The sequence below is a fragment of the Podarcis vaucheri genome (assembly GCF_965113315.1).
Source record: "Podarcis vaucheri genome assembly, chromosome: Z".
Lineage (NCBI taxonomy): Eukaryota > Metazoa > Chordata > Lepidosauria > Squamata > Lacertidae > Podarcis > Podarcis vaucheri.
In genome coordinates, this window is record NC_138758.1 from 36720474 (window position 1) to 36747102 (window position 26629).

Here is a 26629-nt window from a genome sequence, read left to right on the forward strand (position 1 = left end):
TTAGATTTTATGCAACAGGTATGCAGCGACTTTTCCATGGAACATTTGATGGACAAAGCCTGTTCTTGCTTTTTCTTACTAGATTAATTGGGTTGTATCCTGTGCTATTATCCTAGAAAAAGAGGTGCTGGAACTCACAATGAACACCTCACTTGGAAGGGCGTATTTTAAAAGTTTAACAACCTATATTTCCATCCTTTACCACATATTTTGAGACTTTAAAACTCTGCTGGGGTTCTCTCAACAAAGAGTATGGGCCTCAAACTTGGATCTTGGCATCCAGGAATTCTCATTTTCTCTCTCTTTTGCACCAGTAAATATTAGCCAGTCAGTCCATATGCCAATGTTTGTCAAGTTCAATGTACTGATGGGCTTAACATATGAGGTAAATAGAACTAACTCTCTTCCCTGCTTTGCTGCCTGGGGGCAATTCTCACTCGCTGCAGGCGAGTAGCTATTTCAGAGCCTCAAAGAATCGTGAACGTTCTGTACATATTTTTTTGTTGTTACACATTTCCCCTTCTCTTTTCACTTGGCTTTCAAGCTGCAGGTGAATTGTGTAAGTTTTTTGACCAGTAACTAGAGCTTTTAGAGTATCATTGAAACAAGAGTTGGGGTAAAAATACAAGTCAAAACCAAAAGAGGAAACATAAATGGCCATGTCTGGGGGGATATTGCAACCCACTAGTTAAACACTAGTGTCACTTCTGAAAAAGGAAGGAAGGAAGGAAGGAAGGAAGGAAGGAAGGAAGGAAGGAAGGAAGGAAGGAAGGAAAGGTGTCATGACAGTGCAGTCAAACAGAATTGACTCAGAGGGTCAAAGGAGGAAAACCTAAGTTTGTCTTAACATGTTAGTGATGTGTAAGAGGTTCTGTCAGAAGCCTACCTTGATTTCTTGTACAAGAAGAAAATTCTCTCTCCTTCACTCATGAGGTTCTGGCTATCCTCAAAAGTCCATGTTGGGACTGAGAGAGCTGGATTGGAATTGATCATCTGAGGAGCATAATGTAGAATCATAGAATTGCAGAGTTGGAAGAAGGACCCAAGGGTCATCTAGTCCAGCCCACTGCAATGCAGGAATCACAGCTAAATAATCCCTGACAGACGACTACCCAACCTATGTTTAAAGACTTCAGATGAAGAAGCTAAAAAAATGAATTTCAAAAGGGGCAAATGTAAGGTTCTGCACTTAGGCAGGAAGAAGCAGCTGCACAAATATAAGATGGGTGACACCTGGCTTACTAGCAGTACATGTGAAAAGGATTTAAGGGTCTTGGTAGACCACAAGCTTAACATGAATCAACTGTATGATGCAGCAGCAAAAAGGTGCTGGTACTCACCATGAAGTTGTTACAGCAAGTGCCACACATTTAACCAGTGCTTTACATTAGGAAAATGGTGCCAGTATTGCAGAGGATGTTGACAAGCTGGAATATATGCAATGGAGGGCAACCAAGATGATCAGGGGGCTGGGAACCAAGCCTTACGAGGAACAGCTGAAGGAGCTGGGTATGTTTAGCATGGAGAAAAGAAGATCTGAAGGGTTGTCACATGGAAAACTGAGCAAGCTTGTTTTCTGATGCTCCAGAGGGTAGGACCTGAACCAAAGGATTAAAATCCCATGAAAGGAGATTCTGATTAAACATTACAAAGGAGTTTCTGACGGTAAGTGCTGTTGGACATTGGTGGCTCTCCTTCATTGGAGGTATCCAAACAGAGATTGGATGGTCATCTGTCAAGGATTCTTTAGCTGTGACCCCTGCATTGCAAAAGTTGGACTAGATCAGGGGTCAGCAACCCGTGGCTCCGGAGCCGCATGTGGCTCTTTTACACCTTTGCCGTGGCTCCGGGGCAGATACTAGCAAGGGGAGGAGGAGCATTGTGTGCCCCGACACTCCCCACTGTTTTAAATGTCGCAATGGTTTTGCGGCTCCCAGTTTTTTTTTCTTCGGTCCAAGTGGCTCTTTTTGTCTTAAAGGTTGCAGACCCCTGGACTAGATTATCCTTTGGATCTCTTCCAACTCTACAATTCTATGATTCTATGGTTAAACACACTGGGACCCTGCCAGAGAAGGGCAGGAAATAAATTTGATGATGATGATGATGAAGAACAATGGGATAAGTGAAGGCTATTGTGGAATGCTCCAAAGGTGTGGACAAAGAGTTTCTGCAGGATATGGAAGAGGACAGCAAACCAATGCAGGGATTTGAAATAGGATATTTATGATTATAGGTGGGAACAATTTTGGCAATGAACTATTTGATATTGCCATGACCAAGGAAGACTAGGAAGCAACAATGCAGCAGAAGGCAAGCAGAGTTCTAAAAGATGGAGAGGAGATGGGTTTTTTGCAAAAGTGTGTAATTTATGTAAGAAGTTCACACACAATGCTCACAACAGGACCAAATGAGATGGAACAGACCTTGGCTTGAGTGCCATCGAGACCAAAATGGAGCATAATTTGCAGCTTGTCCTACCATAAGTCTGAAGCCCCGAAATGCATTTATCTGGGCCCTCTTTCGCATCTTTGCCCTGCGTGGTCCGTCTGATGCTCAAGGTCTGGATTTAGCCATGACATGTCTAGCATGCTGACAGACTTGTTGAGGCATTTTGCTGCCAGCGTGTTGCCTTGATGTTAAAACTATTTTCTCCTCAAAGCTGAGAGGATCCTGCTGACTGGGCTGGCTTTAAATAGGCACATAAGTATTGGAGTTATCATCTCCCACTGCCCTTTGAGAAGTCGCTGTTTCAGTCCTTGGAGCACTTTTGAAGCTGTGAGAAGGTACGGAGAAAGGTGGCCTTTCTTAACCTTTTCATGAGTGACTCCATCCTTTTCTCCTTCAACTCTTTTTCTCCAACCCAGATAGCAGTGAGGGGGACACAGGGATGAGGTTGCCATTTAATTTTAATGATTTTATTAAGGTTATGTTATTACAATTCATTGTCAAAACTATTATATATATAACATTCTTGTTTCCTAAGAAGAAAAAGAATGAAATAAAAAGGGGAAAGAAAAAAGGAAGTGTATAAGGAGGGGAAGAGATCAGGGGGGTTTTTCCAGCCAGAACTCGCCAGAACTGTTCCAGCGTCTCTCAAGTGGGCAATACTGCCATTATAAGAGAACAAGGGAGGTGTTCATAGTGAGTTCCCGCACCTCTTTTTCTTGAAAAATAGCACTGGAAAGGATAATAGAACAAACAACAAAAATTTTATAGTGTTGTGAATAAATTAAATGGAGAAAATATATAATCATTTACACTGGCATTCCAGAAATATAAGAATAAGGCCCAACACGGCTTAATAAATTTGCTTTCTTGATTATTATGTATTGAATTTTTATTATACAGTATTGTTATGAGGGGGTGTGGCAGACTCCCCATAGTCTCTACATTCAGTGCAGTGGCAGAATCTGAGCAAAATCATAAATTCCTGAATTTAGCAAGAGCTGGGAATAACATCAGCAAACTTCTTCATGAAGCCAGCTTGGTAATGCCTTGCTGGGGGTGGGTCATTGAAGAAACGATGGCGCTGATAGCCAGCTGTCAGCCCTCAATGGAAGTCATCAACCAGGCAGAAGGCTCTGCCAGTCACAGAAGGAAGTTGCCAGGGTAACAAGGGAGGTGATGTCACCACAGGAAGGGAGGATGTCCTTTTACAAGTGATGATCTGGGAGCAGGGGTTTCTGGGAAGAAGGAGCAGGAAGTGGGCAGAACTCTATGCAGGGACTGAAGGGCAGCAAACTAAAGGGCTGGGCTGGAGCAGGCCACTAACAGAGAGACGCGGGGATGGGGCTTAAGGTGCCTCTAAATCTAGTGCTGCGCTGCCTGGAAGGACAACCCCTCTTGGAATCTCTCTCTCTCTCTAACTCAGGTGTAAATATGTGTGAATAAACCATATTTCTAAGACACTGCAGTCTCCGTTGTACCTGATTTTTCCCATGTAAATGCAAACTCTGGTTAATTTCCAAGAACCTTGAAATCTCTTGCTGCCACTCAGTAGAGGTTGGGGTGGCCGGTAACAATATGTAAGTTTTATAATTAAGACAGGTTTGCCAGGTTTTCCTTAACTGATCAGATATGGCAAGAGGGTCTTTATGTTTCTACTTTGGGGCAATACACTGTTTTGCTGTTGTTAGCGGTGTAGTAGTCAGCTGGAAATAAGTACTAATTACTTTAGAGTGAAGCATCAACAGGAGAGTTATTTTAAGGTTTCTCGGGAGACATTGTCGTTTAATTTGAAAAAGCATGTGGCAGGGGGGAAATGGCTGCCTTCGCTAATTACAAGTGCATCAGAAAACCAATTCCTCTTGAGCATCATATCTTTTGTCAGAAGGGGAAAGTCTAAAAACATCTGAAGTTGCTTTATACCAAGTGAGACCAATGAACTCAGTCCTGTATGGGCGGACTGGCAGCAACTCACCAGGAATGCAGACATGAATCTTTCCCCTGGCCTACCTGGAGATGCCACTGGGGATTAAGCTTGGGACCTTCTGCATGTAAAGCAGATGCTTTACTACTAAGCTACCACCTGTCCCCTAAAAATAAAGTAAGATTCTAGTCCTCATGGTTCTGAATAAAAGGCTGAATTAAATAAGAACACAGGTCCATCAGGAGTGCTGTTGTCTGCACTCACTGGCCACAGCTCTCCAGGGTTTCGGGCAGCCCTAGCTGGAAATGTTAATAATAATAAATAATAATAATAATAATAATAATAATAATAATAATAATAATAATAAATTTATTTATACCCTGTCGACCTGGCTGGATTTCCCCAGCCACTCTGGGCGGCTCCCAACAGAATATTTAAAATGCAATACAATGTTGGGGATTGAACCCAGGACCTGCTCTACTCCTGAGTTACTGTGGTCACACAGATTGAATCTCAGGTGCTCCTTTTTGCATGTGGCGCAATGTGGATTTATGTGGCTTGTGCCATTCTTTGAATCCATACAAAGCTTGCATCCAATTTGTGCTCAGTTTATTTGTCAGAGGAGGAAACCAGCAAGCCCTCAAGAAGCTGAGTGAATCTCCTTCCTCAGCATGTCATGGGCTTCGCTGGCAACCTGAGCTGTAGATGAAGAAATTATATGATCTCATCCAAAGGGATTTATAGAGCAGCATGAGCAATTTAACCTATGTCCTGGCTCCCAGTAGGCTTTCAGAAACTGTGGAGTGGGGAGCATGTTGACACAGTGTGAGAGACACAACCTGTTTATATCCTGATCTGGTTCAGACAAATTGATTTGACTGTCCTGGAGTAAGCATGGGTTAAAAAAGAGAAAACAGCCACACATTTATCAGAGCAGTTCCACAAGCAGGGCTACTGGAGTAATTGTATTTGGTTCAAATTTAAAGATCCGCCTACCTAATTTGCAATATGTGAGCCAGTGTGATGTAGTGGTTAAAGTGGCAGATTAGGGCCTAGGACCCAGGTTTGAATCCCCACTCGGCCATGAAGCTCATTTGAGTGACCCCGGGCCAGTCTCTCAGCCTAACCTACCTCACAGGGTTGTTGTGGGGATTAAATAAGGAGGGGGGAGAACCATGTATGCCGCTTTGAGATCCTTGGAAAAGAATGTGGGATAGAAATACAACAAATAAACAGTTATTGATCAGCATCCACAGTTAAATTTTGCAACACACTTCAAAAATGCATATAATAGGGTAAAGTGTGCATAAATGTGTGGAGAGTAGTCGTGGATATAGCACACCCAAGTGCATTTTATTGTAACGTGTGTGGATTCAAATGAAGGTACAAATAAATAAATAAATAAATAAATAGCCATTTTTAATAGCTAGCTAGCTGTGTGTGTACATAAAAATGTATCCAAACTTGGCAGCAGGGCGGTTGGGAAAATGAGAAAGCGAGAAAAACAAAAACTGACATCCTCATGCATAAGTTTCCTTCCTTTTTAGTTTTTCTTGAAGAGCTCCAGAGCCTTCAAAACCCACCTTTCAATTCCTCCCTCACACCCTGATGTCTGCTCATTTGGGCTCACCTCATTTACCTCACAGAATTGCCTTAGTGAAACTCAGGTTTCCCGCCTTAAAAAATATATATTAAGAAAATAGCTTTAAAGCTTTTAAGAACTACATCGCCAATCACTATCTGCTCATAGGATCCCATTTCGTTTCCCTCACAGAATTGCTCTTGCTACATGTTCCTGAGGATCTGGGTTCAGTTTCTCACCATTTTTTGTTTTTAAAAGAGCATCAGGGTGTTCAACAATTGCAGGCAAAATTTGAGCATGCATAATTTCCCCCACCAGTAGAGAGAGGAATTTCTGGTATTTAAGTAACTGTTAAACACAGAGAGAAGCTCTGACAGGCAAACAATACAGCTGGTCACCAACAGGGACTGTCCCTCTTTTGAACACAAAACTGCAGCCCTCTCCCCTCATCCATAAGGACCTAATTCTTGCTCTCAGCTGAAGCTGGAGTTCCCTAGGCCCCATCATCCATTCCTTCACACAGCTCTCTGATTCCTTAAGTCATGGACTTAAAGAGACACTGGGTAATTTGCTTTTCTGGAAAGGTGCCATTCACAGCCAAGCAACCGCCTTTTCTAACTCATGTCCTCATTTTCTAGGGTAACAAAGGGCCTACAGGTTATATAACTGTAACTATCAGGATTATCAAGTCAGCTTTGTATACTTGGATTTTTTTTTATGTTGACTTTCTCCAGTTTCACCTTCTTAGAAACAGAGGTGAGGCCTGGCTTGGCCTGGCCTAGTCTGACCGATGAGGGATTCCCTTAGTCCTCTCACAAAGCACCAGCATGCTGACTCTGCACAAACAACTTGCTGCCTTATTTATTGGCACTTATGGACTACTTGTCTTCCTACAGATATAAAAATGTAAGGCTGCCAACGTGCAGCCCCCATTGGAGGAGTTGTAGTGCCACATCACAATTCTGGATTTGCGTGAAGTTGGTGGGCAGGGGAGCAAAAGAGGAGGCAAGTTTTTAAATGGTGGTTTTAAACAACAGCATGGGTTTAAATAAAGCTGTTTAATGTGGTATCGTAGTGCTTTAAATGTATGGCGTGAATGTGATCTTAAGTCAGAGTCACTTTCAAGATGATCAATGGCCTGGAAACCAAACATTATGAGGAACAGTTGAGGGAGTTGGGTATGTTTAGAGGAGACGAAGTGGAGATAGGACAGTCATTTTCAAATATCTAAGCTAAAGGGCTTTCACATGGAAGATGGAACAAGCTTGTTTTCTCCTGCTCCAAAGGCCAGAACCCGAACCAATGGTTTCAAGTTACAAGAAAGGAGATTCTGAATAAACATCAGGAAGAACTTCCTGGTAGTAGGAGCTGTTCATGAGTGGAATGGTCTCCCTTGGGAGGTTGTGGACTCTCCTTCCTTGGAGATTTTTAAGCAGAGGTTGGGTGGCCACCTATCATGGAAGCTTTAGTGGAGATTCCTGCATTGCAGGGGGTTGGACTAGATGACCCTGAGAGTGCCTTCCAACTCTACAATTCCATGATTCTATGAAATGCAAAGTGAACAAAATTTATCCCTATCCCTATCTGGCAGGAGGAAAGACAGCAAAACAAAAATGTTATGTTGTTTATTCAGATAAGCCAAACTATCCCAGGCTTTATTTTCTCACCTCGGGGTAACCTGGCTGTCCGTAATATCATGCCCATGTGATTTTACCACACACCAGGTGCAGAAGGTGTGATAAAATGGTTTGCCTCTCTGGCAGCTCTTAATTTTACAATCCACTCTCATTTTCAACCCAAACGCTTCCATCGCCACTAGCCACAGTGTTGATGGCAGAGATTGTGTCTGCAAGTCAAGAAAAATGGATGGGTCCCAAGTGACACCCTCTGCTTCTCCTCTTAACTAACAAGCTGCGATTGAGTCCCCAAACAATTTGTTCCGACAGGTCTTTTGCTCCTGACCAGTGTCTATAATAGATGTGTGCGAGATTGGCTTGAGCAGAGCAGGGAGAAGATATTATTCACATCCCTCATTTCCTCATGAAAAGGGTGCTGGGCAAATCGTACATGATGTTTTGTCAGGGATCTGGATTGGAGGAGCCGCCATGAATCAGGCCTCTGACCTGGCGATCGTAGTGTATGCTTGTAGACATCTGCCAAGCTGTCACCAGCATCACACTGTCTCCTGGCCCTCATTTCAGTAGAAAGACATATGCAGATGGCTCTGTCATGTCACCATGGCTACTGAAGTGTAGGTGGGTTCAGGCATAACCTAAAGACCAGGTTTCAGCTCAAAGGGATTTATTGTAGCAACAGGAACAAGACTGACAGGGCCCAGTATATATATCTTAAGACGGCTCATGCGAAACACAAACTCCACCTGTGATAGGTTGCCTTAATGCTGCAATTAGGGAATCACAACACTGGCCTATCTCAGCAGGGATTGGTTGCCTGCCAGCTATTAACAATGTTATTGGAGGGTTTTAGACTCCTCTCTGTCTTTTGTTATGCAGATTGTTCCTGAGTTCCTAGGCCTGTATTGCATGGATGCAGCCTAGCCTTGGTCTACAGTGCCTGGATACATAACAGCTTCTTGACTGCCCACCTTCCCTGTAGGCCCCAGTAAACAAAATATGATCCCTCACTCAGTTTTCACTATGCAATCATTTAATATGTAGAGTTGGAAAAGGTTCAGAAAAGGGCGAGCAAAATGATCAAGGAGATGGAGTGCCTCTCTGATGAGGAAAAGTTGCAGCGCTGGGGACTTTTTAGAGGAAAGACGTTAGAGGTGGCATGATAGAACTTTATAAAATTATGCATGGCATGGAGAAAGTGCAGAGATAAAATTCTTCCCCTGGAAGCTGGAAGATTCAGGACAAATAAAAGGAAGAAATTCTACATGCAATGGAACACTCCCACAGGAGGCAGTGATGGCCACAAACTTGGATAGCTCTAGACAAATTCATGGAGAATAATTTTATCAGTCTTTATTAGCCAGAATGACTTGTATCTCCACTGTTGGAGGCAGCATGTCTCTGAATCCTGAGTGCTGGGAATCACAAGGGGGAAGAATGCTGTTATGTTCAGGTCCTGCATGCAGGCTACTCGTGGGTCTCTGATATTGCTGACACACACAATGTCCCTTTATGGATATGCCACCACGATGCATGAAAATAAAAAGAGCCAGAGGCCCAGCTATCCCAGCATCTTGTTCTCACAATTGCCAACCTCTGGGAAACCTGCAAAAGAACCTGAGTTGCAATAGCAACTCTCCCCTCTTATGCTTCCCAGTTATTGGTATTCAGAAGCAAAGGAGGGAGAAATCAAAATAGCTGTGTTGGATTAGGTATGTGCCATTTAGTCCAGCATCCACTTCTCACAGGGGCCAACAAGGTGCCTCAATGGAAGAAAGTGTGCAAGCAGGACCCAGCACTCTCCCCTTCTGTAGCTTCCAGCAACTGGTATACAGAAACATTGCTGCCTCTAACATTTGAACATGCCCATTATGGCTAGTAGCAGCAATGGCTGTGTGTACAGTGGACACTCGGGTTGCGGATGTGATCTGTGCAGGATGCACGTTCGCAACCCGCAGCTGTGCGTCTGCGCATGCGCGGGTTGCAATCCAGCGCTTCTGCGCATGTGCGACCGCTGAAACGCGGAAGTAACCTATTCTGGTACTTCCAGGTTTCAGCAGTCCATAACCCGAAAAAGCGCAACCTGAAGTGTCTGTAACCCAAGGTATGACTGTATTCCTTGTACACCGTTTTGAAATCTGAAGAGTGCCAACTTGACTGTTTGACAAGAGTGATTTTTCTACCACTTCTTAAAGCCAGTTCTCAGTAGCTGCCTGTCTGTAGGTATCTCCTACTTCAGCTAACTTTCTGACTATTCAAGTTCTTGGATGAAGCTGCTCTTGTCACGATTTGTGATTTTTCTGCTCCTGTCTCGTTGCCTCACTGTTTTGGCATTTCTTCAGCCTCGTTCATTAATTTCTCCAGGCTGGCGTTGTTGACACAAACTAGCCCCCAATCTAGCATCTTTGCCATAGACATGAATTGCTGTGATGACCCCAGCGCTCTCTGGGAAGGTCACATCTATGACTCTCCTCCCAGAGGGGAAACTTGTTAAATTTCTGCCAATGACTTCATCTTGCCTTTAGAAAATGGCAGGTCAGGAGATGGAATTGCGTGTTAAGAGCCACTGATAAACCTTCAGTCACTCTGTTGTGTCTTAAGTTCAAACACCCTTAGGGCACTTCATGTGGATCAGTTACTTCTTAATATCACTTAGCCACCCTGTTATGTTCCTGGGTACTTCTGCCGATGAACTCTTTAGCCCAGCTGAAAGTTTTGCTTTCTTGCCATTTGCTGAAAGTGGAATGAAAACCCCACTACTTCATTATCCAGGACCGATGATCTACTTCTGAACTTTTAAGAAATCAACCTTTTAGTTTAGCAGCACCCATGGTTTGGAACTCCCTGCCTATTAACATCAGGCATGCACTTTTGCTGTACATTTTTCTGCACCTGCTAAAAACGTATTTGTTCTAACAATCCTGTCCAGACATGTAGAAGCTGATGTGTTTAAATCTAGTTTTAACTTAAACTGTTGGTTTTAATAGTATTTTGATTTTTATAACATTCATGTTTTCAATTTTTTATGATCATTTTAATGTTTGTTTGCAAACCACATAGAGGTTCTACCTACAATCAAGTGGCACATATTTTGGAAGGGCTCAGAGGTTTAGCACGCGCTATGCATGGAGAATTCCCAATGCAATTTTCCAGGTAAGGTTGGGAGTGTCCCCTGCCTGAAACCCTGGAGATGGTTTGGGGAGAGTCAGTGTAGACAATACTGGGGTAGATGGACCAACTTTTTGACTCGATATGAGGCATCACTTCCTATGTTTTTATTTCAATCAGCTCCTTATTCAGAACCATGAGGATTAGGACCTTAATTCTAGGGAAGGGCTGTACCTCAAGGACAGAACCATGTTCAATCTCCAGATACAGCTGTTGGTAAAATAGAGCCAGATGAATCAGTTGTTTGAATCCAAGTCTAAAGCACCTTCATATGTACACAGGTGCTGTGCAGGAAATAAACCAGAGCACTCTCCAAGGCTGGGCTCTTCTTTCTGGGAAACCACATTTCTCCCCTGAGCTCAAAATGCAAGACAGAGCCATAGGCAAAATGAGGGTATGGTCTTGCTTATAAGAGTGTTGTGGGTTCCTAATGAACTGTGAGAGTCTTTCTCCATGCACAGCTCTGCCCCCACCTTCTCGGCTATCTGCTTGTCACACCAAGCCGCAATGAAATCTAGAAACTAATTCTATGCCTAGAGATAAACAAACAGAACATCATGCTGGCATACAGACCATCAAGTTTAGTACACAAACACTGCTTTTTATGTGTGCTCCATTAATAATAAAGTCTGCATTATCGCAATATTTTGCATTTACTCTTGTATATATTTATTTCCCATCTGCTCCTCTCCAGAAATGAGTTTATTTTACATCAGCGTGATAATGCCAGGGAAGGTTTGTTTTATGTATATTATTTCAGAACCCCAAAACATAGAACCAAGTACAGTGATAGCAAATGCCGTTTGTTCTTCGTTAAGTCCTACCTACTAAAAAAATAAAAATTGAAATCTCATTCCATCTGTGTCTTCCCCAAAATGTTATTGTTGAATCCAACTAAGTTCTAGTTAGAGTAGACCCAGTGAAATTAATTACAGTGGAATCCAACTCCCTTCAGCCCCAGCCAACATAGCCAACAATCCAGGTTGATGGAAGTTGTTGGCAACATTCATTCACAGCACACATTTAAAGCATTATGATACCACTTGAGACAGCTGTGCCTTCTCCAAATAATTCTGGGAGCTATAGTTCATTAAGGGTGCTGAGAGTTGTTAGGAGACTCCCTTTTCCCCTCACAGAGCTACAATTTCTAGGGTAGTTTAACAATCTGTGAGGGAGATAGGGGGTTTCCAAACAACTCAGCACTCTTAATGAACTACAGCTCCCAGAATTCCTTGGGGGAAGCTATGACAGTTTAAAGTGCCATCATTGCACTTTAAATGTATGGCATGAATGTGGCTGTCATCTAGCAACAACTGGAAAGGCACAGCATCCTGATCCCAGCCACAGGGTGCTGAAAGTCTGGAAGCTGAGCTGCTATCCCATTTCCAGCTTAAACCCAAACTGTGCTGATCAGATGCTGTTAAATTGTCCATATCTGAAAGCACCCTCAGCATTTGCCCTGGCACTGACTGGCCCTGTGCTCTTGCTGCAGTGAGGCCCATGGTGCCTCCATGCCCAGAAGGCCCTGCCCATCAACCCACAAAGGATGCCAGCTTCTCTTGTCTCCTCCGTAAGCTCCCAGAATCTGTTCCCCATCATTGCCTCTCTGCTTCAACCTTGACGGAAGGTCACATGCTTTGACCAGCTAAGCCAAGGGGTCTATTACTCAAACCAATGCATCAAAGAGACTTAAACAGGCAACAGACCCTTACCGTCCACCCGCCGCCATCCGTCGTCATGTCACAGTAAACCTGGAAGCCTTCAGGGTAGTGAGTGGGGAAGACAGAAAAAACACCGTCCTCTTGTTGTCCGCTTGCATAGATGTCAAAGCAGTCCCGAGGCCGAGAGCCTGCAGTGAAGTGTGGGGCAGAAGTGAGTTGGGGGGAAGAGAAACAAGAGAGGTCTAATTAATAGACTAAATTACAACATCACTGTTTGAGCCCTTGGCTCTGGACTCTCACCTATTCCAACTGGTTGCTGTCACTAAAAGAGACTTTGTTCTGTTTTCCTTCTAAGCTCTGGGCAAGTGGAGTTCTGGCAGAACTCTTGTTTCATAGAATCATAAAATTATAGAGTTGGAAGGGACCCAAACAGCCATCTAGTTCAACCCCCTGCAATACAGTTTCTCTCTCTCTGATTTTTAGGGGGTTGATTCGTGCAGAAACAAAGCAGTATGCTACATCTGGGACTGTGGTTTTTTTGCTCAGAAGAATCATAACTGAGTGGTAGAGCATCTGCCTTGCGTGCAATTGTTCCCAGATTCAACCCCTGATGTCTCCAGATAGGGCTGGGAAAGACCCCCTGCCTGAAACAGTAGAGAGCTGCTGCCAGTCAGTGTGTAGAGACAACTGGGGGCACTGTTATACAGTGGTTTCGCTTCTTCCTCCTGGGCCGTGTTCAGAAAGTGGTGGTGGGGGATGAGTGTTCAGACCCCTGGGCCCTCATTTGTGGGGTGCCTCAGGGTTCCGTCCTCTCCCCCATGCTATTTAACATCTATATGAAGCCGCTGGGAGAGATCATCAGGAGGTTTGGACTGGGTGTCCATCAATATGCAGATGATACCCAGCTCTACCTCTCTTTCAAATCAGAACCAGTGAAGGCGGTGAAGGTCCTGTGTGAGTGTCTGGAAGCGGTTGGAGGATGGATGGCGGCTAATGGATTGAAGTTGAATCCTGACAAGACAGAAGTACTGTTTTTGGGGGACAGGGGGCGGGCTGGTGTGGAGGACTCCCTGGTCCTGAATAGGGTAACTGTGCCCCTGAAGGACCAGGTGCGCAGCCTGGGAGTCATTTTGGACTCACAGCTGTCCATAGAGGCGCAGGTCAATTCTGTATCCAGGGCAGCTGTCTACCAACTCCACCTGGTACGCAGGCTGAGACCCTACCTGCCCGCGGACTGTCTCGCCAGAGTGGTGCATGCTCTGGTTATCTCCCGCTTGGACTACTGCAATGCGCTCTACGTGGGGCTACCTTTGAAGGTGACTCGGAAACTACAACTAATCCAGAATGCGGCAGCTAGACTGGTGACTGGGGGCGGCCGCCGAGACCACATAACACCGGTCTTGAAAGACCTACATTGGCTCCCAGTATGTTTCCGAGCACAATTCAAAGTGCTGGTGTTGACCTTTAAAGCCCTAAACGGCCTCGGCCCAGTATACCTGAAGGAGCGTCTCCACCCCATCGTTCTGCCCGGATGCTGAGGTCCAGCGCCGAGGGCCTTCTGGCGGTTCCCTCATTGCGAGAAGCAAAGCTACAGGTAACCAGGCAGAGGGCCTTCTCGGTAGTGGCGCCCGCCCTGTGGAACGCCCTCCCATCAGATGTCAAAGCGATAAATAACTACCTAACATTTAGAAGACATCTTAAGGCAGCCCTGTTCAGGGAAGTTTTTAATCTGTGATATTTTACTGTATTTTTGGTTTCTATGAAAGCCGCCCAGAGTGGCTGGGGAAACACAGCCAGATGGGCGGGGTACAAATAATAAATTATTATTATTATTAATACTGAGCCACATGGATCAATGAGCTGACTCACTATAAGGCAGCTCCCTATGTTCCTACAAAAAATGCAAAATGCAGTTCTATCTTACCACTGAGCACTCACTTGTGCATTTGGGGCTGAATACCCACAATTCCCTGTGAAGAGGGACTGATTGCTAAACCAGTCTGGGAATTTTAGCTCTGTAAAAGCAATTGGGGTCACCTAACAACTCTCAGCACCTTAACAAGCTACAGTTCCCAGGATTCTTTGGGGGAAGATATGGCTGTTTAAAGCGGCATGAAACTGTTTTAAATGTGAAGTGCAGATGGGGCCCAGCATACATATTTTACATTCTCTAACTTCCTATTTGTGGTTGGTGGAGTGTGAATAAATTATATTCATAATTGCCCCAAGAAGGAGAAGAGAAGGAAGCAGATCTCCTACCGTTGGAGCATCCTTTTGGCCGGGCACTCCGAGCAGGAGCCTTCTGGAGGTCAGCTTTGAGCCGAGGACGGACCGCACTGCGGTCCTTCTGCAAGGTGTCCAGGATGTCGCTGACAGAACTCACTAGTCTCGCCATGTTGGTCTGGCTCTCTGAGAGCAGCTGTGTGGAAAAAGTCCAAATTCGTTATGACTCAGTTCAGGGGGTTTGCCAACACACCATCCGCAGGCACCAACCTGTCCACTACTAGCTTTAGGACAGCCTGCGAAAGGTCTCAACCAGGGCCAGCCCGAAGACATTATATTTTATATTTTCTTTTATTTCATAAAATTTATACACCACTTGATTGTAAAAAAACACAAAACTTCTAAGTTTTGAACGATAGAACAGTAAAGTCAATAAAAAAAACTACAACCCTATTTTAAAACATGAAAAGGTTAAATTACTAAAATAGATTCAAATTACTTCAAGTATCTGGGTAGGCTTGTCAAAACAAGAATGTTTTTAGCAGGTGATGAGAAGAGTACAGTGAAGGTGCCTTCTTGATCTCAATAGGCAGGAAGTTCCAAAGTGCAGGTGCTGCCACACTAAGTGATCAAGTTTTTACAAATGCAGAATAGGTATTATGTGGCACTTGCAGTAGTGCCAATTTTGCTGCATGAGGCAAGCCAGACAATGGTACCATCACCACCCTGTCCATGCATCCTGACTAGGTGATATCCCCTATGATCTTAGACACAGCCTCTGAATAATGTCTTTTTTTGCTTGGTGCTTTTAAAAGCACTGCTACAGAGTTCAATGGGACTTATGAATGCTTTCCTAGCTGCAAGCCTTACTGAGTTCAAAGGGATTTGCAGCCCAATCCTACTAAGCGAGGCTTTGCTCTGTTCTACAGCTCCCTCCTCTAAACTGTCCCTTCAACTTCCTGCCCCCATATTCAAGCCTTAGCGGCTGTTCCTTCCAGCCTCTACAATTCTATGATGCTCTGATTCTAATACTGATTTCCATTCTGCCCTGTATTTGTTCCACGCAGGACCATTTCGATTCTGCCACAGTTCATCTTCCACCCAAAACCACATTATTAATCTCAGTTGTCCACTGAGGCAAAATTATATAACTTACATAACTTATGTAAATGAGATTCCTCTTCCATTATGGCACCCCATTCATTTCAGTCATTTATGAACTGAAAACAATAACAACAGTGAATACCGATTCTACTCAGTGGATTGATTTCTCTTCTGGACATGGTGGTGAATAAGCCAGCATCTGCAATTCCCAGCCCCATTTCGTTTTGCCAGAATCTTCCGACATCCCTAATGGCTCGCTCCTTCCTTCCTTCCTTCCTTCCTTCCTTCCTTCCTTCCTTCCTTCCTTCTCTCTCTCTTTCTCTCTCCCCCCCCCAAACAGTCTGCCTTTATTAAATTTATATAAGAGAGTTTACATTCAAAAATTAAAGCACAAGATGCTTTTCATTTACGTTGAGAAGGGAAATGTGTCAAGGGAACTTCATTGCATCTTTGCTTTTTATGATATGGAAGAAATACAGATTTAATAACTAATGATTTCTCATCGCCCGTTGGTTTGTCTGGGAGCTAAAGTTGCTGAGCTAATAGGAAAGGTTGCAGATTTTTGCTCTGGCCATTTCTAAAATTAGACTAAGGCAGCCACAGTGACCGAAAGCAATCTTGTCATTTCTGTCAAAGTATCAATTGGGTTTTATTTTATTCTAACTCTTCTTCTTCTTCTTCTTCTTCTTCTTCTTCTTTTGTATACAGCACTTTTGGGTATTACTGGTGGTTCATTACATTAGTCCCAATGCTAAGATTTTTTTAATGTAGTGTTCATTTTAGAGTTCAAAACCGTAAGTGGTATATCCCTACAGACTCTCCTGGGTGTTAAGATCAGCAGAGGAAAGACATTTTCGTAGTTTCACCTTCCTTAGAAGTTTAGGGTAGTGGCAGGCCTGGAAGAGGACATTCCATTGTGGAAGTCCTTAAGTTGTGAAGTTTCCTCTCTACAGAAGTGGCTCTGGCTTCTTCACTATACAACTTCTGGCAAATGCTGAAGTCGCACCTCTTTACCCTGACCTATTCCTGAGACTGTAATCTGTTTTTAATCATTTTTAATTCTAAATTGTTGTAACTTGCCCTGAGACCCTGCTGGTAAAGGGTAATACATTTAATGCTAATGCTAATAATAGTGTGCTGGGGTGTGTGCGTGGAATTTTTTTTATATACATATTGCATTGCTCATTATTGTTTTAGACAAGCCTACCCAGATACGTAGAATGTTTACATGTGTCTTAATACGTTTTTAGCTAAGTTCTGTTTTTAATTATTATTTGAATGTTTACATAGCAGTTTAAGCTGCTTTTATTGTTTTATTCTTTTTGTAAAGCATTCTGAAGGTGGGTTTCTTAAATAAAACAATGCCGTGGTAAATGAATCATATGGGGAAGAAAACATTATCATTATCGTTATTGTTATTCCTATGTTAATATCCCAACTTTCCTTCAAGAAGCTCAAGGTAGCATATACAGTTCCTCCCTATTTTATCCTCACAACAACTCTGTGAGGTGGGTTAAGCTGAAATACAGTAATTGGCCCAAGGTCATCCACTGAGCTTCTTGGCTGACTGGGGATTTGAACCCTGGTCTCCCAGGTCCTAGCCCAACACTACAGCATACTGGTTCTCAATATCAGGAGTATGCAACGTAATAGTATGAAATAATTTCCCCCTCCTTTCACAGTGGACCTAGTAATGTATATGGAAACATTTTAAACAAATGTTATCTGGGCCCCTATTGTGGAAGCTTTATCTTACTGAGCTGCAAATTGATTGCATTTCTCTGCCAAAACATCTAGAGTTTTATGTTGCATTCTGCTGTGTTTGTTGATGCTTTTAATGATCATGTATTTTATTCCCTTTGCCCTGTAGACTTGCCCAGGGAACATTGTTGATGGGCAGAAATGTAAATCTTGTCATTAAACAACAAAAACGTGATTGAAAATTGGGCTGCTATAGGTGATCAACTCTACAAAGCTGACTTCAGCTGCAGTGCATGGGGTAGCAGGCTGTGCACTGCGTAATGGCTTATTGCTTGTTCATATGCATGTGTGTTTGCACATACACTAGAGGCAAGGAGCATTTGCCCATTACTCTTCCTTAAGGGTGGGGAGCTTTTTCTGACTGGTGATTCAGATCTCTATCACCCCCAACCCTGGAGAGCCCAGCTGCTATCAGGTGATACTGAGCTTTGATGCCCCAACTGCCAGGACTTAAAAGCATGGTGAGGAACTGTTTGAAAGCCCTTTTGCAAACAGCCTCACACTGCTATTCAAACTTCTGAAAATCAGGGGTCTAAAGAGCTCTTTGCAAAATGGCTTTCAAACAGCCCTACACTGTGCTTTGACTATATGAGCCTTCTCCTAGCATGGAAACAGGTAAACTGAGCAGAATTGAAACTTCTGCTCACCAGGTTCAGTCCTTGTGGATGCAGGGGTCTCCTTTGCCAAGGGAATATATTAGTGAAGCAGACCCCAGCAGGATTGAACCTAATTCTCCCACCCATCAGTGATGTCAGAGGATTGACAGGTGGGCCATGGATTGGGAGAAATGACTTTGTGGGTCAACTTGAACTCCCAGGCAGGGAGGCTAGAGGCTTCCCACCCTAGCAGTACTTGAAGATATGACTTCTGGAGACCTAGGGGAGGCTGCTGAGCTCCACATAAGGACAAATGTAGCAACTCAAACTAAAAAAATGTTAACAAGGCATACCCAAAACACCAAAGCCAGGCCCAGAAAATAAAAGTAATGGACATATCATGGCATGGACTAAGAACTTAGAAACTGAGATATCAGAGGAGTAATAAGACTTGCTTTGTTGTTCTTCCCATGTAGGACACTTTGCCTGGGATCCTGCGTTGTCTGAGGAAACTACTGCTGTCTTCAGACTCTGATGACTGAAGACAGTTTGTAGTGACCAGGGATTTCCCTCCAACCAGGTCATCACTATTCTGACCTTCACCCGCTAGGAGCCAGAAACTGTGGCATGAGACTTAAGATACCCGTGTGTGTGTGTGTGTGTGTGTGTGTGCGCGTGCGTAGTTTCCCAAAGGACTATATAACCCTGGTGTTTGCTCCAGGCTGCTACTGAGGTAATTTGTCTCTTACATTAGCTGCAGGTTTGCTTTCCATTGTGCTGAAATCATTCCACTGTGGTTTTGCATACCGGCAGAACTACCCAAGGTTCTGAACCTTCCCTACACCAGAACAGCACCAGCAAATCACCTTACCCCTGTGCCCTCCTGACCAAGTTGTTGCTTTCCTGGGATGACTAATCATTGGTAAACAAGAACAGCACATGGAAAATATTAAATAGCAATTAACACTTAGATGCACGCAGGGAACCTTTTCGTCTTGGGGGGGGGGGGCAGAAGTTTATCTGCCACTGGCCCCCATGGGCCAAGTTTAACAGACGGGCAGGGCAGCCTACCTGTCAGTCATCATCAAGGAATGAACCAGCAAAGCAGTACCCAGCAGGATCGTACACTTTATTCATAAGCTGATGAGCAGAAATTTAGATTCTGCTGGCTGTGGGGGTCAGCTGATGGGCAGTTGGATGTGCTTAGGGGGGGAAATGGCCTTGCAGACCCCTTGCAGAGCCAAGATTGGCCCATTGGCCACAGATTCCCTACCCATGGACTAAGGTGGTGCCATTTCATTGTTAGTGTGCTGCCAAAGCTTCCTGTGGCTGTAGGGGGGGTATGTGTATTGCATGGGGGCTCACAATACTCACAACAGCATTAAAAACAACATTGCAATCGCTATACCTAGTATCAAACACAGTAGCATATAATTAAAGCAAACAATAACTAATTCATCAAAGTAATTGAAACAATTCAGTGAGGCTTGCTGAACTCTTGAGTTCAAAAAATAAGGATCCCTTGGCAGAAGTGATGGGTGGTTTTTAAAAGCAGATTTTCCAACATCACAATTTTCCATTAAACACCCTACACGGGGGTGGAGGGTGGGGTGGGGGTGAAAATGCGAACAGCTTTTCTCCTTGCTTGCACCTTTTATCAGACTTATCCATAAGAGTCAGCAGTTCTTATCTAATATACAGTGATGATTCATTGAGGAATTGCCTTACTTCAGCAAGAAACAGGTGCAAAACCAGGAGGGTTTATAAAGGTTTTTACAAGGATGTGATGATGATGTCTTACCTAACTGAAGATGCAGGCGAAGAGGAGGATTTAGAACTACAGGAAACTGGTTCACACTGAATCAGGCCATTGGTCTATCAAACTCAGTACTGTCCACGCTGACTAGCAGTGGCTCTCCAGGGCTTCTGGCAGAGAGTCTCTCCCTGACCTACCTGGCAATACCATTGGGGATTGAAACTGGGGCCTTCTGCATGCAAAACAGGTGCTCTACCACTGCGCCTTCACTCCTAGGAATATAGGAAGCTGCCTACTTAGTCCATGTTGGGGCATTTAGCTCAATATTGTCCACACTGACTGCAGTGGCTCTCCAGGATTCCAGACAGGTGTCCTTCTGGACCTACCTGGAGATGTTGGGGACTGAAGGGACCTCTTGCATGCAAAGCATGTGCTTTTCCCGAACATAAGAAGAGCCCTGCAGGATCAGGCGAACGGCCCACCTAGTCCAGCATCCTGTTCTTCCTCAGTGGCCAACCAGATGCCAACTATAGGAAACCTAAACACAAAAGCACCCTTCCTTCCTGCAGTTTCCAGCAATTAGTATTCAGAAGCATTAATGGCTTCCAAATATGGAGGTAGATCACAGACACGTTCAGAGGCATCCCTATTGCCCTAGCCCAGTCTCAAGGTTTATGGGACTGAACCCCTTCCCCCTGCCCAGACAATTAAACCTCACTTGAATGCAGAGTTGAAATGGTCAGCCATTTTGTTTCCAGGTGATGCACTTTCCCTTTCACTACAGGGATGTAATGGCTGTTCTTTCCACCACCCCCTCTAACCTTGCCTTAGGCATCAGCACTGAATTTGCAGAAGCCTCCTTTGATGACTTCAATCAAAATGCAACAGAGTTCACTGAGGTAAGCCAACATCCTCAGGGCTCACCAACATTTAGCTACCTGTCTGGCAAATGAGCTCTCAAACGCTACGTGCAAAACATGCACAGACTCCCCTCCCCTGCCTTCTGTAACCTTCCCAGTTTTCCTCCTATGAAAAGCTGTGGCTGCAACTCTCCCCCCACCCTAATTAATTAATTAATTAATTGGATTTTTATACCACCCTCTATCCATAGATCTCAGGGCAGTTCTGTGGCATCCCAGACCAGTGTTGCGGTTGTAAATTTGGAAGTGCACAAACTCATTGTGAGAGCCCCTATACAGCCACACCACCAAGGAAAACCTATTAGGGGCAAAAGGGCCACATTCCCTTTGGGGGCAACCTTCTGGGGGCCACATGCCTGTGGTTGGTGGGGTCAGAGCCAAAAGTGGGCTGAGCAATTTGGCTGGTAGTCTAGTTTCTACCCTAACAATTATCTCTATATGTTTTTGGCTTTTTGTATTTAATCAGTGGTGTTTTAACTTGTATAAGCTGCCTTGAGTCTTGGTCTCGGAAAAAGGTGGGATATAAGTAAATATTGTTGCATGCCACCCCAATCTCTGAGCGGTGCGAGATTCCAGGGGTTCCAGGCACTTACCCAGGGTCCGGTGTCCTCGGAATGAGGGACAGCAGAGACGGTGGTGTCACAGAATCACAGAATCACAGAATCGTAGAGTTGGAAGGGACCACGAGGATCATCTAGTCCCACCACCTGTAATTCAGGAATCTTTTTGCCCAAACATGGGACTCGAACCCACAACCCTGAGATTAAGAGTCTAATGCTCTACCAACTGAGCCATCCCAGGTTGACAATGTGTCATATGGTTTATTTACATCTATATACTGTACAACCTGAGCCTGTGATGGAGGGGCTCACAGCATTAACACCCCCAATAGGGTCTTGCTTCTCCCATGGCCTCAGCACTAGATTCAAGCAGAGACCAGGCATAGCTCTTTCTCTCATCTGCCCAGCCTGCCTCCAGCTTCTAGCTTCTAGCTCACACAACTCTGGCCTTTGTCTTTCTAAGTGCCAGACAGTTTCTAACTACCCTGCCCATTTGTCTTCTGGCACAGAGCCACCAAGAGTCACCATAAAACTTGCCTGGCTACTCCAGCAGTTGAAACCTTATTGTATCCAGGAATTAGAAGGGACTGTATACAGGTACACAGCCTACCTCCCCAATTCACAACACTATAATAAATGCAACCACCACCACAACAACACATCCTTATCTATCCTCCATCCAGACAAGTAGGAGTCTTGAGCAAAGTTCACGGACACATCCCAGGCAGGCAGAAACCCTCAAGAAGGATGCAAAGCAGGGCTGGTAATGGCTGTGGTCCTGGGAAAAGTTCTGAGAGCTAGGCAGTTAGTTAGAGAGCTACAGGGCAGCATCCAGCCTCCAATCCTGAGGGTCCCCATCCTAGTCACAGCTCTGAGAAGAGTTCAGAAATGCAGACCACTGTGTGATCCATTACAGCCGGTGTGATACAGTGGCCAGAGTGTCCTACTAGGACCTGGGAAACCAGGGTTCAAATTTGCGCTCCCCCATGAAGCTTGCTGGGTGACTTTGGGCCAGTCCCCTGCCTCTCAGTTTAAAATATCCCATAGGGTTGTCATGAGGCTGAGAACTATGTAAGTCAACTTGAGCTCCTTGGAGAAAAAGGTGGGATACAATAAAGAGATTATAAGTAAATGCTTATACATGCATGTATCAAAAAGGAGCAGCACACAGAATGAACAAGTCCTTTGCATCGGGAGTAAGCGCCATTGAACTCAGCGGCTGGTTCCATGGGGACTGGTGGAGAAGAATGCAGGGAGCCCAACAGTAGGTGGTTCCTGTGCCTATGACAGGTAGAGCCACACCCTGATTGGTTGTATGCATGAAGATGGTCAGGTAGGGGGTGGCCAAGGGCAGACTAAGGTTGGTGGGGCAGCAACCTCTATATGGCCTAACCTCCAGCACTTGCAACCACAACTGTTTTTATAGAGGCTATGGAATGCTCCTTCCTGCCCTCTTCCGTTCTTTCTGTAAGAAAAACACACTTCCTGAAAACCCGTTAAGAGAGTTAGCGTCCTGTAAACCAGGCAGCCTGGGTAAGTAATGGTGTATATTCAGGGGGAGATAGAAAATGTTTTGACATCTGTTTCTAAAATAATAATTAAAAAACCAAAAGTTTGCACTGCACCTAACTGCAACAGAACTTAACATTTTCCATATAATTTGATTTTGGTTTTTTACACGGATGGAAGTGACTTAAATAAAATATTTTAAAACCCTCCAATCTAGAGGACAGTCTGCAGTTCACAAAAATCTCTGGTCAGCTACTATTTTATTTGTTTAAACTGAGATGATGTTTTTTTAAAAGAGACTCCACATTTTTAATTGATTGAGGGCCAAGGGGTCAGCAGCAATGGAACACAGGAAGCTGCCTTATCCTGAGTCAGGCCATTGCTTCATCCAATTCAGTACTGTCAACACTGACTGACAGTGATTCTCCAGGGTTTCAAGCAGGAGTTCTTCCAAAAACTAACCTTTCCCCTGAAATTAAAGATGCTAGACCTCTGACTATGACCCTTCAAATGGCTTTAACTTGCTCCTGGGACACAAGCCATAAGTTATTGGGGGTGAGGGGGGCACACTGCAGTTCTGCTAGCTGCCTGTCCATAACATATGAAAATCATCTGAATCTATATCGGACCCTAACTTAAACTTTGCATGATTTGTGTGTTTACGGGGCAAGTGTTCACAGGAACTAGCCTCTTGCCCCTCCGCTCCCATCCATCACCTGTATGAGACGGCCTTGCTCGTTCTGCAGAGCGTTCAGCTCCTGCCCCATGGTGCTGTGCCCTTTCTTCAGACCGTCACAGTCTGCCCTCAGCTGGGTGGCATGGCTGAGAACTTTGGACACCTCATCCGACAGGCCCACCAGCAACGCCCTCTCCTGCCCCTTTGATGACTTCGTCTCGGCATCAAGATCTGTCACAGCCCTCAGGACAGACGACTGGAGGCCCTCCAAGCGGGTGAAACCGGTGCCCTGGTCCGGGCAATTGGGGTCGATGAATATGTTGACACGAGAGCCATCAGCTTTCTCGATGGTGACCAAGGCGTTGGCTTCATCAGGATTGGTGCTGATGATGGGTGGGGATTCCGTGACGGGCGTGTGGTAGTGGTTCATGAAGAGGATGGCACCAGTGACAGTGACGGCAAGGAGAACCGCCACAGACAGGAGGACGGTGCAGAGGATATAACCGCAGCTCATTCTCTAGAAAATGGAAGCAGAGAGAAGGTTATGGCCACTTTGTGGGCCAACATAGCAATGGCAAGGGATGGGTAGGGATGGGAAGCAAGGGGAGAGAAAGTCAGTTCTTGTCAGGGACCAGAAGCTGGGTTCCTCTTCATTTTATTTATTTTTTCAACAATCTGTTGTGTTTTAATTATATGGCTACTAGCCACTGTGACTATGCTCTTCCTCCATGATTGGAAGCGGTTATGCTTCTGAATAATAGTTACTGGCAGGAGGGGAGAGGGCTCTTGTGGTCAGGTTCTACCACTGGGCTTCCCATTCAAGCAACTGGTCAGCCACTGTTAGAAGAGGATGCTATACTAGGTGGGCCATTGGTCTGATCCCATGGGACTTTCTAACATTCTTACTCATCCTTCATATCTTGTTCACTCTCTCGCCATCCATTTACAAGCTGCAGGGACAGCCACCAACTTCAATAGCTTTTGAAATAGGCTAGACAAATTTATGGAGGTTATCAACAGCTACCATTCATGATGGCTATGTTATCTCTCCTCTGTCAGAGGCAGTATGGTGGGAATCACAAGTGCAGAGAGTTGCTGTTGCACTTAGGACTTGCTTATGGGCTTCCTCCCACAGTTGGCCTCTGTGAGAAGAGGATGTTGGGCTAGATGACCCCTTGGCCTGATCCAGCAAGCTCTTCTTGTGTTCTTATATTACCATTTGATAGGGTTCTTTTTCATCTCAAATGGGTTCACAAAAAAGAATAAAACAATGCAATTTTGAGTTTGAAATAGTTAAAAACAACTGTTTAAAGCATTAAGAAAAATAAGATGATAAGCTGGCAACCACATTGAAACACATGTCAATGTCCTCTGTGCCTAAGCAGAAATGTTTTTAGGAGGCACAGTGAAGACACCTGCCTGTCAGCATCGCCCTTGTGCCAGTGCCACCAACTGGACTCATACACTTCAGCCCCGACTGGGCTAGGCGAGCTGGGTAGCACTTCCAGAGACCACCTTCTGCACAGGAACAGGTCAAAGTGCTGTGGACTCACAGCTTAGAGTTGTGAGCACCGGATTCACTTCCACAAGTAGACAGTCGTCACACAGCAGAGTATAGCAGAGTCTAGCAGAGTATATAAACAACTCGGAGAGCAGCTCTATAGAATATCTTCTTTATTCTATCTACAACTATTATACAACTATATACAGAGCTAAATAGGCCTAAGCATAAATGAATGCTGCACTGCACTGAGTGTCTGCAGCTGCTCTTAGCAGCAACCTTATCTCTACACACAATCTCTCTCTAACACTCAGTCTCTCTCTCTCCGATACACTGACTGACTCTTTGATGTGGTGCTGGAGCAGAATAAGTAGAGAGCAGAACACGCCTCCTCCTCTCTGGAGAATCAGCAGACTCCTCAGGAGATTCAGCCATAGGATCTGCCTTCCTCTGACTCTGATGACCCCACTGTGCAAAACCCTGGGAGATCTGAGCCTCCTCAGATGACATCAGAGTCTCATCTCCCTCCCATGCTGCAGAAGTGTGGTAGTCTGTGAACACAGCAGGTCAAAAGCCCATCACTTTTTCTGCAGATGGGTCCCAGCAGGGTCCGTTGTCTCCAGCATCCTAGAACTGCCCCATCAGCATGAAAGGAAAGCCCCTTCGTCACTATGAAAAAGCCTCCTCTGATTGGAGACCAATCAGAGTGAAAGGAGGTAGGGCAGCCACTGAGGATGTTCTCCTAGGGTCCCTCTGGAGAAGATACACTGGAAGGACACCAAGGAGTTGTTGTTCTGTCTGCTCCAAAGCTACGCCAGAGGCATAGTTGGGGGGGGCAGAGGAGTGGGGCACATCATGGAGTGGCACTTACCGTAGGCTGGGGCCTGCAGCGGGCCCAAGCCACACATCTCTCTTGGGAGTGACACAGTGGCTCAGGCACCTGAAGGCTCGGTGCTGCCCAAAATGGCAGCGCGGGGCTTGCGTCTGCCCATCGCCTACCCCTCAACCGCCCTACAGCTGAGGCAGAGGTGGTGGGTAGGCTCTTTGGAGGCTCTGGACAGTGTGCCCTGCCCTGGCTCACCCCACCGCTGGGCGCAGACTGCACACCGCCCTGGGTGCCTGAGCAGCTTGCTACACCACTGCTGGCAGCACAGGGGGCTTCCGTTTCAATAGAATGGGGTACAAGTTCTGTTATATATGATCAAGGAGAACACAACCTAAGTCACTCCAAAAAAGGATGCTGGGGCATTCCAAATCATTTGACCATGTATGTGAACAGACAATAGTATATCTAGCTGAAGGGCAACACAGATAGATTGGCATTGAGTGTTGCAGTGCACCCTTAATTAGAATTATTGCATGATTATAAGTTTATTGTGTAATCTTAAAAGGGGTGTATGTGAGGGGCCATGGCTGTGACCCCGTGAAAGGACCCTGTGCCTCTGAATTGGCCACTACACCACTGGTTAGCTGCAATGCTCCACGACCCCCAAGCCCACTGATATCCCCCAGGATATCTCAACTCACTGGGATTTCAGAAAGTTTCTTCTTTGTTTAAGCAATCCTTACTCCATTGCCCAAGGGTCGTGTTGAAGGGCACTTTCAAAAT

General features: G+C 45.0%; 1 protein-coding gene and 1 long non-coding RNA gene across 5 annotated transcripts in view; one reads left to right on the top strand and one right to left on the bottom strand.

The window, feature by feature from the left end:
- Positions 1-26629, top strand: part of LOC309523771 — a 137138-nt gene that overhangs the window by 39450 nt on the left and 71059 nt on the right. The gene's annotated exons all lie outside the window — the stretch shown is intronic.
- The window catches only part of FIBCD1 (fibrinogen C domain containing 1), a 72701-nt gene that overhangs the window by 14854 nt on the left and 31218 nt on the right, over positions 1-26629 (bottom strand). For all 3 annotated transcript variants that reach the window (XM_082207852.1, XM_082207851.1, XM_082207853.1), the window contains 3 exons: positions 23560-24036; positions 14674-14833; positions 12466-12602 (listed from right to left, as the gene is read on the bottom strand). In XM_082207852.1, the coding sequence (XP_082063978.1) occupies positions 12466-12602; positions 14674-14833; positions 23560-24036 (774 nt within the window). The remainder of the gene's footprint in view (positions 1-12465; positions 12603-14673; positions 14834-23559; positions 24037-26629) is intronic.